We start from the raw sequence: 12,241 nt of genomic DNA on the forward strand, positions 1-12,241 counted from the left end.
CCCATTAAATTCCTTTCAGTGTGCATATTTCAGTTAACATTTGAAACAACTTTATTGAGGCCTTTGGCAGCTATGCAACCTTGTTGGAATTCAATTTAAAATTCTGACATGTTTGACAGTGTCTCTTTGGGGACTTTGAACTCCTCGAAGATTTTTGGAAGTCACAAAACTTTCCAACTTAACAGAGCTGATTTCATTTTTAAATATTTCAGTATCCACTTCACAGAAATGCTACAATTGTAACTCTGTTTGCTACAGGGCAACTGGAGAACACCACTGAATTCCGCTTGTGAGTGGCTGCCTCTAATTAAAGATCCACTCCAGTCAAATCAGGACAAAAAGGGTTCACAGAAGGCACACCTGATCTGTATACCAATCTGACCTGTTTAAAAAAAATATATGAATGTAAACCTAGGGTATTTTAATTTACATTTGCATTCTTAAAAAAATTATACTTACAGTATAGTCTTGTCCACGTGTAGCATGAGTGCTGAATGTAGCTCTCAGAGGCCCTTGGAGTGATGGGGGAGGAAGAGTGAGCCTGGGGGCGGTGAGAGAGTGTGGGGGCGGTGAAGGAGTGGGAGGGCGGAGAGAGAGAGTGCGGGGGGCGGAGAAAGAGAGAGTGCGGGGGGGGAGAGAGAGAGTGTGGGGGCGGAGTGAGAGAGTGTGAGGGCGGAGAGAGAGAGTGCGGGGGCGGAGAGAGAGAGTGCGGGGGCAGAGAGAGAGAGTGTGGGGGCGGAGAGAGAGAGTGTGAGGGCGGAGAGAGAGAGAGTGCGGGGGCGGAGAGAGAGAGTGTGGGGGCGGAGAGAGAGAGTGTGGGGGCGGAGTGAGAGAGTGTGGGGGGGAGTGAGAGAGGGGGGGGGCGGAGAGAGAGAGAGTGCGGGGCGGAGAGAGAGAGTTGCGGGGGCGGAGAGAGGATGTGCGGGGGCGGAGAGAGAGAGTGCGGGGGCGGAGAGAGAGAGTGCGGGGGCGGAGAGAGAGAGTGCGGGGGCGGAGAGAGAGAGTGTGGGGGCGGAGTGAGAGAGTGTGGGGGCGGAGTGAGAGAGTGTGGGGGCGGAGAGAGAGAGAGTGCGGGGGCGGAGAGAGTGCGGGGGCGGAGAGAGAGAGTGCGGGGGCGGAGAGAGAGAGAGTGCGGGGGCGGAGAGATAGGGTGCGGGGGCGGAGAGAGGGAGTGCGGGGGCGGAGAGAGGGAGTGCGGGGGGGGGCCTGGGAGGGCGGAGGGAGGGAGTGCGGGGGCGGAGGGAGGGAGTGCGGGGGCGGAGGGAGGGAGTGCGGGGGCGGAGGGAGGGAGTGCGGGGGCGGAGGGAGGGAGTGCGGGGGGCGGAGAGACGGGAATGCGGGGCGGAGAGACGGGAATGCGGGGGCGCCGAGAAGCGGGACGTTGCGGGGGCGGAGAGAGGGAGTGCGGGGCGGAGAGAGGAGTGCGGTGGGCAGGAGAGGCGGGAGTGCGGTGGGCGCCGAGAGTGGAGAGGGGAGTTGCGGGGGCGAGAGATGGGGAGTGCGGGGGCGGAGATAGGGTGCTGGTGTGGGGGTAGAGGGGGTGCGTGGGTTGGGCGGAGAGAGGAGTTGGGTGGCTGGAGCGGAGAGGAAGTGGGGCGAGAGAGGGAGTGCTGGGGGTCGGAGAGAGGGAGGTGCGGGGCGGAGAGAGGAACGTGCTGGGGGGGGAGAGAGAGAGGAGGTGCGGGGGGCGGAGAGAGGGAGTGCGGGGGCGGAGAGAGGGAGAGAGCGTGCGGGGGCGGAGAGAGGGAGTGCGGGGGCGGAGAGAGGGAGTGCGGGGGCGGAGAGAGGGAGTGCGGGGGCGGAGAGAGGGAGTGCGGGGGCGGAGAGAGGGAGTGCGGGGGCGGAGAGAGAGGGAGTGCGGGGGGCGGAGAGAGGGAGTGCGGGGGCGGAGAGAGGGAGTGCGGGGGCGGAGAGAGGGAGTGCGGGGGCGGAGAGAGGGAGTGCGGGGGCGGAGAGAGGGAGTGCGGGGGCGGGGAGAGGGAGTGAAGGGGGCGGAGAGAGGGAGTGCGGGGGCGGAGAGAGGGAGTGCGGGGGCGGAGAGAGGGAGTGCGGGGGCGGAGAGAGGGAGTGCGGGGGGCGGAGAGAGGGCGTGCGGGGGCGGAGAGAGGGCGTGCGGGGGCGGAGAGAGGGAGTGCGGGGGCGGAGAGAGAGAGAGAGTGCGGGGGCGGAGAGAGAGAGAGAGTGCGGGGGCGGAGAGAGAGAGAGAGAGTGCGGGGGCGGAGAGAGAGAGAGAGAGTGCGGGGGGCGGAGAGAGAGAGAGAGTGCGGGGGCGGAGAGAGAGAGAGAGTGCGGGGGCGGAGAGAGAGAGAGAGTGCTGGGCGGATAGAGAGAGTGCGGGGGCAGATAGAGAGAGTGCGGGGGTGGAGAGTGAGCATGCGGGGGCGGAGAGAGAGAGAGAGTGCGGGGGCGGATAGAGAGAGTGCGGGGGCGGATAGAGTGCGGGGATGGAGAGTGAGCATGCGGGGGCGGAGAGAGAGAGAGTGCGGGGGCGGAGAGAGTGAGTGCGGGGGCGGAGAGTGAGCGTGCGAGGGCGGAGGCCACACATACCATCGTGCTCCCTCATCCATTCTCACAGTGACTGATGGTGTCAGATGTCTGAACCTGGGAGTGAGGCCGAAATGTACAGTCTCACCCTATTACACTCTAATACTCATCTTTATTTATCACTCTTTTTTTTCTGCTCAGCATGTTGTTTCTTTTCGTACCTCAAGTTTGTTTTTTTAAACATATTTATTGAAAGCAGATTTTGCAACAAATGAGTCAGGCTGGTTTTCTGAAGAGTTCCTGTTTTCTGCAGGCTGGATTGGGTCAGATGCCAACAACTGGCACTTTTGTAATTATTCAGGTTGTTAAGGGATTCATTTTCAGTGTTTTGGTTCCCCAGTGCAAGGTAACTTTGCTAATGTTGCATGTGCCAACACCCTGGAGAACTGATGACCACACAGTGTCCAGATCCACAGCAATGTGGTTAACTCTTGAATTCCCACAGGGGTGTCCCAGCCAGCAATGTTCACATACTATGAACAACTAAAAAAGATTCAATTGTCTTCAAAAAACAATGCTACAGGCTTGCAGTCTGCTGCGGGGTATTCCTTTTGAAATGTTTCATGCACTGGTTAAAATTCCTTCTCCAATTATTTTACCACAAAATGAGCTGATTTATTTTATAAACATTAGTGCCTCTGCTAAAATAACGGTGACAGAAATGACAGAGAAACATGTTGATTGATCGTACCTCGTGGTAGAATTGCAGCACACGTTTTGAACAAAATGAAGTATTTTTTTTACAAGCTTCACTCAACATAATTGTAATATTTCCTTGGCCTTTGGCTCCCAACATATGTTTTCCATCACAGTACAAATACAAAGAAGCATTTGAGAAGACAAGAGGTCGGATGGTCGGAACACAAAAGCTGGAGGATGATCTGAATATTTCTCATTCTGTCCACGCAGCCAGGCTCAACAGTGATGTATGTAGTAAAAGAAATTGAAGTGTTTTGAATTCATATACTTTTCACCAAATGTGTAGTCTCGCCTGCCTGTCTCTCATGCAGTCAATAGTGAGAACCTGTCATGGGCGGGGTGGGGGAGGCCATGCAGTGCTATGTCATCAGTATTGTGCAGTGCAAGGCAGAACACAAGATGTGGAAGGGATCACATTTTATATTTAAGATTAGAGGTTTCCTTTGGAAGAATCATTAGATGTCATTTTGGTCGCAATTTGTCTGATATTGAACAAATTCGTGGAGTTAACCATGTGATTCTAATCTGATACAATGCGAGACTTCATGGTTGGTCATCATTTTCCAAAACCGACTGAATGCTAAGCATGAGAGGTTTCTGGCATTCCTTTCTTTGATGTCGGGTGCACTTAAAAACTCTAATCTAAGGAAGCCAGAGTTTCAAGGTTGACCATTAGCTTCTCCTGTGCCTGGGCATCCTTTGCTTGGAGGATGAGAAGAATGAGGCAGAAGGGTTGGGTTTCATGAGAATGCTCCCCATCTGCCCCTTTGTGAAAATCCTGGTATTCCCAGGACAACATAAAAGAGCTGAAGACTGGATATCATGGGTCTCCGTTGCCTTTTCCTGTGGAAAAGAATATGATGAGTATGGCATTCTTAATCTGTTTGAGCAAAAATACTTTTTGCGTGATTAACAATGTAGCGTTAGTTTAGGGAACAAATATTCCAGACATCACAAATATGTTAATACAGAGTTATCGCTTGTTTCTTTCAAAACTAGCTGAAGTACAGGAAAGATTTTGAGGAGACAAAGACTAATTTCCATCTATCCCATGGATATGGTGAACCTTGTCCATGCGAAGAAAGTCCAGGCGTTAGCCAGTGACCAGAACTACAGACATACCCTTCACCATTATACAGCACTACCTGATGACATGAAGTTACAGTGGGCGAAGCACGCCTATGAGCTACAAAGTGAGGTACGTTCACAATGACGGTTCTGTGTTTTCTTTCTTGATTCTGTTTCTCCCATTTTCACCCTCCTCTCCTGAAGCGCTGAATAAAGCCACGGTCCAGTTTCATGGTGTCTATTATCCTCTGGTCTATCACCCAGGTGCACCTTTTCATGTGTGTGCCATTTCACCAGGGAAAGGAAGTTGAGTCAAATTGTGTGCTAACGTGATCTCCATGGACAAGTCGTCTCTCTGGGGGATAATGGTTAATGGTTGAGAGTTGAAAAGCTTGCTGATTTGGTACCTCCCTAATCCCGGGACTCCAATGCCAATTGTAGCAGCCCAGGCACTGATCCAGTTGGGGGACAACTAACAGAGCTGTAGCTGTGGAAATTTTAATCTCGTATTTCTGGGTTTATATGCCTGAGTGCCAAGATTGGAGGACGCTGTTCTGAATTTGTATAGTTGTGATGAACGGTATTAATAACTGCTGTAAACGGCACCTGACCTTTAATACCTTACCCCTTTAAGATGCTTGGAACCCTGGGGGACTCCGCCTCTGGCTACGCCCCCAGGAAACGGTATATCGGATAAGGCTCCATGTGGTGAGCACACTTCTCTCGGATGCTTTTCAGTTCTCTGTAGATTATAGCCTTTTGATTACCGACCTCGCTCTCGCATCGTAATTGAGGGTGCCTCAATAGTTTTCAATATCATTCTGTTCACAGTTTATTAATGCCTTTTCATAAGCACTTAGAAAATCAGCTGAACAATTTGTTTAGCCACAAAAGAGTATTTTATATGGAAAAGTGTAAAACTTCTTTGAGAAATGCAAAACAAAGGGAAGAATATGAAGGAGGTAAATCATTAATTCCTTATACTGCTACGACCAAGCCTGGTGGGGGGAATGGATGCCTCTCTTTCCCACACCTGAGGTTGGCTATAACAGAGTTTAATGCTTTTTAAATTATGAACACACACACGGTGTCCTGATGTTCCTTTGGTAGGCTAGAGGGATCCATTGGTGTTGTGATCAATGTAAGCTGGTTGTTTTTCTGGAGACAATCTGTTTTAACTGAAATCCATCTTTTTCTAAAGTGCATGCTATGACACTTGAAGTTCCTTTCAATCAAAATTCTCTATCCCTGTGATATATACCAAAATGTAACAGAGATAGGGTTCTGAATAACAGAATGGGAGAGAGAGACAAGGGGCGAGAGGTGATTCTGCAGTATTCGTCTCGATGTCGCTGGTGTATTCTGAAGACTTTTTCTTGCTGTACCAAACAGACAAACTTATTATCATAACTTCTCAGAAGTGGGGTTCTTAGGTACAATTTGCCAGTAGCCCACAATGGAGGGCAATCCATTTTAATGGACAAATGTTGATCTCCCATTGTCAAAGCTATCAAGATGCCATCAAAACAAATAGCAGCCCCCCTTGCATGGTAAATTCCATTAGTCCTTTATTATTCCCAGCACTTTCTGGAGTCGGGACGTCGGGTGGGATAACGTCCTTATGCTTTGCAGAGAGTTCAGACAGTTGTAGGTGTGAAGTCTATCAGGGGAACTGTCCAGACATGTTCCCTGCTAATCTACTTTCAGAGACTCCCAGAAACTTGGCCACTTTGTAGGGGAGGCGATTTCTGCGACTATTTTAAAGCTGTGGGTGGGATATTCCATCCCCGCTCCCTCCACGACATGTTTTACAGTGGTGGATGAGGCTCGCCATTGGCTGGTGGTAGCATCTTCCGGTCCTGTCGCTGTGAATGGGTTTTCCTGTTTTTTACACCCTCCGCTACTGGGAAACCCACAGCGGATGGTTACCATTGGTGGGAACAGCTGGAAAACTTTGACCAATGTCTTTGTAGTTTTAGATGTTTGTTTTGCTTTAATGAGCAAACCAAGGCATCACACTAGCCGGTGAAACAAATGATTAGCATTCTACATTACACATGACACATTGTCATGACAATACCCATAAGTAGAAAGGGGGCCGGTTTATCTCACTTGGCTGGATAGCTGTTTCGTGATGCAGAGCAACACCAGGTTCAAATCCCGTATCAGCTGAGATTATTCATAAAGGCCACTTGCCTGAGGTGTGGTGATCCTTAGGTTAAATCGCCACCAGTCAGCTCTCCCCCTCAAAGGAGAAAGCAGCCTCTGATCATCTGGGACTGTGGCGACTTTACCTTACCTCGGTGGAGAATAATAAGGAGAGTTTGATTGTTCCAGTGAGGTCAGATGCTTGTCAAAAAGTGCAGGTGCAGGGCCTGTGATATTCTGATTCTCCTATAAGGCCACTGGGTCACAGAGTCACTCCCAGGTGGGAAAATGCTGCTCCAACACGACCAGATGATGCCGTCGTAAAACGCTCCGGCATATTATCGGAGAATCCCGCCCAGTGTTTTCAGGCAGACTGTAGACGTGCTTGCTGGTTGCTTGTATTGAATGAATCTTTAATGCACAGTGCTAATTGTCTTTTAATAATGTGCTGTATTTTAATAGAACCTGTATAGATCTGACCTGAATTTCATGAGAGGAGTGGCTTGGATTTCAACAGGAGCGTTGGGAATTGAAGGAGTGAAGAGAGCAAGTGCTCTCATCAGCGAGGTAGGATTCTTTGCAGGGCATGAAATCTAAAGCTGTAACCACAGAGCTGGGGTGATGCAGAGGTGACACTGATTTATTGGTGTGTCTGATCATAAGCTGTAATTCAGAACTGTGTGATTTTTAAACATGACCTGTTTCCCTTCCCATCTTAACAAAACTGTAATAGCCCACACGGGGCCTACGGGGTGGCAATGATTATCTTCACCGTATTCATAGACTATAGAACATAGAACATGCTGTGCAGAAGGAGGCCATTTGGCCCATCAAGTCTGCACTGACCAACTTAATAGAGTGACCCACTCTATTCCCGTAACCCAATAACCCCTCCTAAACGTTTTGGACACTGAGGACAATTTAGCATAGAACATAGAACAGTACAGCACAGAACAGGCCCTTCGGCCCTCAATGTTGTGCCGAGCCATGATCACCCTACTCAAACCCATGTATCCACCCTATACCCATAACCCAACAACCCCTCCCTTAACCTTACTTTTATTAGGACACTACGGGCAATTTAGCATGGCCAATCCACCTAACCCGCACATCTTTGGACTGTGGGAGGAAACCGGAGCACCCGGAGGAAACCTACGCACACAGGGGGAGGACGTGCAGACTCCACACAGACAGTGACCCAGCCGGGAATCGAACCTGGGACCCTGGAGCTGTGAAGCATTTTATGCTAACCACCATGCTACCCTGCTGCCCCAAATCCTGCATGGCCAATCCTGAACACTGAACACATTTTTGAGGTTAACCATTACCCGTTACCACGTATCGAGGATCTGTAAGCAACATTGGCAGTACGTTTACGAAATTGGACACGAGCAGCACTTATCTACAACTGAAGCTCGATGAATCAACATGGAAGTATGTCACCATCAGTACAAGTGATTCTGAGTGCACCCGGTTTCCATGTGGGGTATCTCGGTGTGCGCAGTCTTCCACCGTGCCATGGAAAACATCCTACATGGATTGCTGCGCGTTGTGGTTTACTTAGACAACATGCCAGTCAATAGGACCACAGACCAAGAACATTTGCAGTACCTTGGGGTGGCGTTGAAACATTTTTTGGAATATGGAGTCTGTCTACGCCACACAAGGTGCATCTTTCATGCGTAGGAAGTAGTATGTTTGGGGTATCAGGGGGACCGAGACCGCCTGCACCTGGTGTGGGTCCTGCTGAGATGTTAATGGGTCATAGGTTATCTTGGACATTGGCACGAAAGTGCAAAGGTGCACTGTAACCAAGATTTGCAAAGGTGTTCCCAGTTCGACATCGACCTCTTCAACATTTCACAAGCGATAACGCCATGCCTTCAGCGACGGTGCTCTGTGGCTCTCTGGGAATGTTGTCTGCCCAACAGGACCAGTCTCTTACCAAGTCTGGGTCCAAAGGCAACCGATGTTATGCCATTTGGATCACATTCACTCAAGGTGGTTGCTCCCTTGTGAGATTCCTCACAGGAAACCTGTCCTGGATCCTCCTGCTCCATAGCCGAACTCGCCTGCTGTGATGCTTCCAGTCTCACGACATCGACATGCCTGACGTTGTATCTTCTGACTCTGAAATGGAGACGCAGACTTCTAAGATCCTGGACGCCGATCAGCCGCCTTCCGTTGATCGTGCGCCATGACGTCCCTGCTGCGGATGACGTTGGCCAGAAAGGGGGCTAGTTTAGCTCACTTAGCTAAATCGCTGGCTTTTAAAGCAGACCAAGCAGGCCAGCAGCACGGTTCGATTCCCGTACCAGCCTCCCCGAACAGGCGCCGGAACGTGGTGACTAGGGGCTTTTCACAGTAACTTCATTGAAGCCTACTCGTGACAATAAGCGATTTTCATTTTCAAGATATACTCCGACCAATCCGACTCATCAGCTGCTGGATGATTTGCCCGGGGCCAAAAAGAATCCGACGTCCTCTGGGGCAACCACCTTGAGTGAATCTGATCCAAATGGCATAGCATCGGTTGCCTCTGGACCCAGACTTGGTAAGAGCCTGCTCCTACTTCTCCGCCTCATCGATCGTCGGGGGGCGGGGGGGGGGGGTCTTCAGACTTTCAGGAGGAGGAATGTAAAAGGCCGCATGGATAATAATTCTGCCTTGGAGTAGAAATGATTCTCTTCCCTTGTGGAGTAAAAGCTACCCAGCTAGGGGCGGGGAATCCCTATTAAGGTCAGCTAGTAAGGCAACCTCCCAGTGTTGGGCCAGCTCTTATTGAAAATAAAAGGAACATTTTGGCATTGTGGGAGTGGTTAAACCCTTTGGGACTGGAACATAGGGGAGGTGCTGCCTTGAGATCAGCAGGTGGGTGGGTGAGGACGTTGAAGGTGGGTGGGGGCGTTTTTGGTGGAGCCATGAAACTATGTAGGTGGGGGTGAATCCTTCCGAGTGAAGGAGTGCACCCTTCATGGAGCAAGGCGATCCTGTAGACCTCTGGACCCCCACTGTTTGGCCTGATAACAAGTCGGGGAACTTGTATGTGTATACAAAGGGCCAAACATGATTGCAAATATCCGGGGGAAAACGCATCTCAGGAAGGCTTAGCTTGGGATATAGGACAGGAGCTCCCCACTACAACCCCCACCCCCATCCACACTGGACCTGAATCAAACACTTTCCCACCTTCCCCCTCCACTGACTTCTCCAAAGATTACACTTCACCACGTTAGCTGGTGCCACAGGGGCTGCCTGGCCATTGGAGAGCTACATCGTCACTTCTGATTCTACACCCTGAACCCTTGACAACACAAAGGAATCGGTCTGGGAGGTGCTGCAATTCGGGGAATGGGGGGTGTTGAGGGAGACAGCAGGAGGCGCCGTGCTCTGTGGGAAGGGGTGGTCGGAACTGCGACTTGGTGCATCTGGTTGACCAGGCTGTACATCCCAGAGAAACTTGCAAGCACCTGTTGGACATAGTGTAAGTCCAATCCTAATGAATAATAGTGGAATGAAAAAATAAAGTCTGTGATTGAGATCATGAAATAGACTTTTAATTGTTTTAGTAATATGGAATATTGCAAATGTAGGTTCACATAAAGACTGACTTTGTTCTCGACCTAATTAAGCTCAGGTGTACACTGCAACACGTGAATCACCATTCAGATTGTCACTCAGGTAATAAAACATTTTAAAAATGCAACAAATATGCCCCTAAATTGGATTTTCTGTAAGGGAGCACATCCAATCATGAAAAGAGACCGCAGAAAACAAAGGTTAGAGGGTGTAGGAGCAGGGGAGGTAGAGATTGGAGATGAAGGTTGGCTGTATATAATGGATCCTCTCTGTGCATATGTTGAGAAACCAACCTGAAATGATGTTTGGAAAATTTGTCCAAACTGTTCCTCGAGATCCTCGTTACCCCCACTACATGACTATACTGCTCCAATTGGGACGTCAATACAAACTGATATCTGCAACCTAGTCAATTTTTCTGTGATTGCTAAAACTATAGAATTCTTCCTCATGAACAAGCTCCTTGATCACTTTTGATGTCGGTTGAATGCCTTCTCAGAACTTGAATATTGCTAGATAACTGCAAATGATGTTTTCTGAGTTTTGATCTCCACGTCAGTCGATTGTCAATCATGTCATTTGATCACTATTTGATGTGGTGACTAAATGATTGCTTTGAACATAGATGAAAGTTTACAAACACTGTTAAACGCAGAATTATGTCAATATTTTCTGCAATCTCTTATGGCCAGTTTGGTTTATGGTCTAGTCCAATGATGGGCAGCTCCAACAATTCTGTCCATGCGGTTTGAAGTGTCGGCCTCGGCCATGTGCACAAATGCTCGAGTGGGGGGGGGTTAACTAAAATCTCCTGATTTGGAGAGAGAATTCCAACCAGGCCAAGCTGAGATTTTCAACAAAATATTCCCCCTCTTTTATTTTGTTGTGTTTATTTTCACCACAAGAAGTAAGCCACACCTTTATGTGGAAATAAAATGAACATGTTTGGGTAGAATGTGTTATAATTTTTCAAAAGCAATAATGTTTCCTTTTCAAGACAATTGATTGGAAGGAATTGCATGTGAAAACCAAACTGTTAAATGGTTTACACCTTAAAAGCAAGAGTCATTCAAACATTTCCGAAAAGTGACCATATGAAGAAATAATGACCCCAAAAATGTACCCTGTCGTATTCCTGGCAGCGACACTGGAATCACAAGCATTATATGTCCTCCTAGATTGATCCCTCCAGATTGGGTGTGGTCTGTGGCCTAGCAACTAAATTTACAAGGGTCCACAGTCACCCGTGGCACTATGGCCCCTCTCTGATATCTATCTTCCCGGAAACTTTGGTATCTTGGCCACCTCTTAGTGGTGGCTGGAGAGAGTGATGGGAGTCAGTGTCCATATAGACCCTTCTGCTAGGCCTCATGTGTGAGGGCTCTGATAGAAACATGAGAAACAACTCCTCCAAGATTTTGATCGACAGGGAAGCTCTTGTTCTTGGTAATGCACACCTCAGCCCATTCTAATTTCACCCCTCGGCATTGTTGTCGTTTATTTTTATTTGTTTTACGAGATGTGAGTGTCGCTGGTTGGGCCAGCATTTATTGCCCGTCCCCTAACTAACCTCTGAGGGCATTTGACAGTCAACCACATTGCTGTGGATCTGGAGTCTGGAGGCCAGACCAGGTAAGGATGGGAGGTTTCCTTCCCTAAAGGGGCAACCAGATGCATTTTTGCGACCCTCGACAATGGTTTCATGGTCATCATTTGACCTTTAATTTCAGATTTTTATTGAATTCAGATTTTGCCATCTGCCGTGGTGGGATTTGAACCCATGTCGCCAGATCTTGCTCTGGATCTCTGTATTACTAGGTCAGTGACAATATCAATACGCCACTGCCTTCCTTTAAAGATTTCCCCTTTGCAAGTCCCAGCAGGAAATCCCAGCACTTTTCAGGACCTGCAAATTTGGATCAAATATTTTGTATAATAATTGATGCAAAACTATTATTGTTTTATGTGAATAATTAATAACGACTTTCTGAACTGATTTCCTTGCAATATACTGCAGTAGAGAACTGCCAAGTAAGAGGGAAAAATGGAATTAAAGAGTGGTTAAAATGAAATTCACAATATTGTTTTGTACTTTTCCCAGAAAAAATATCGGCAGAATCCATATTCACTCAGGTTTACGCAGGTGACAGATTCACCTGATTTGACTCGCGCAAAATTGAGCAACATCATTGCCAACGAGGTA

General features: G+C 48.8%; 1 protein-coding gene across 1 annotated transcript in view; it reads left to right on the plus strand.

Annotated features, from left to right (window-relative positions):
• Nucleotides 1–12,241, plus strand: part of LOC119979706 (nebulin-related anchoring protein) — a 125,531-nt gene that overhangs the window by 89,288 nt on the left and 24,002 nt on the right. Inside the window, 5 exon segments of the mRNA XM_038822261.1 lie at nt 3,357–3,470; nt 4,243–4,290; nt 4,292–4,441; nt 6,922–7,026; nt 12,140–12,238. Of these exon segments, the coding sequence (XP_038678189.1) occupies nt 3,357–3,470; nt 4,243–4,290; nt 4,292–4,441; nt 6,922–7,026; nt 12,140–12,238 (516 nt within the window).

The sequence above is a fragment of the Scyliorhinus canicula genome, chromosome 16 (assembly GCF_902713615.1).
Source record: "Scyliorhinus canicula chromosome 16, sScyCan1.1, whole genome shotgun sequence".
Lineage (NCBI taxonomy): Eukaryota > Metazoa > Chordata > Chondrichthyes > Carcharhiniformes > Scyliorhinidae > Scyliorhinus > Scyliorhinus canicula.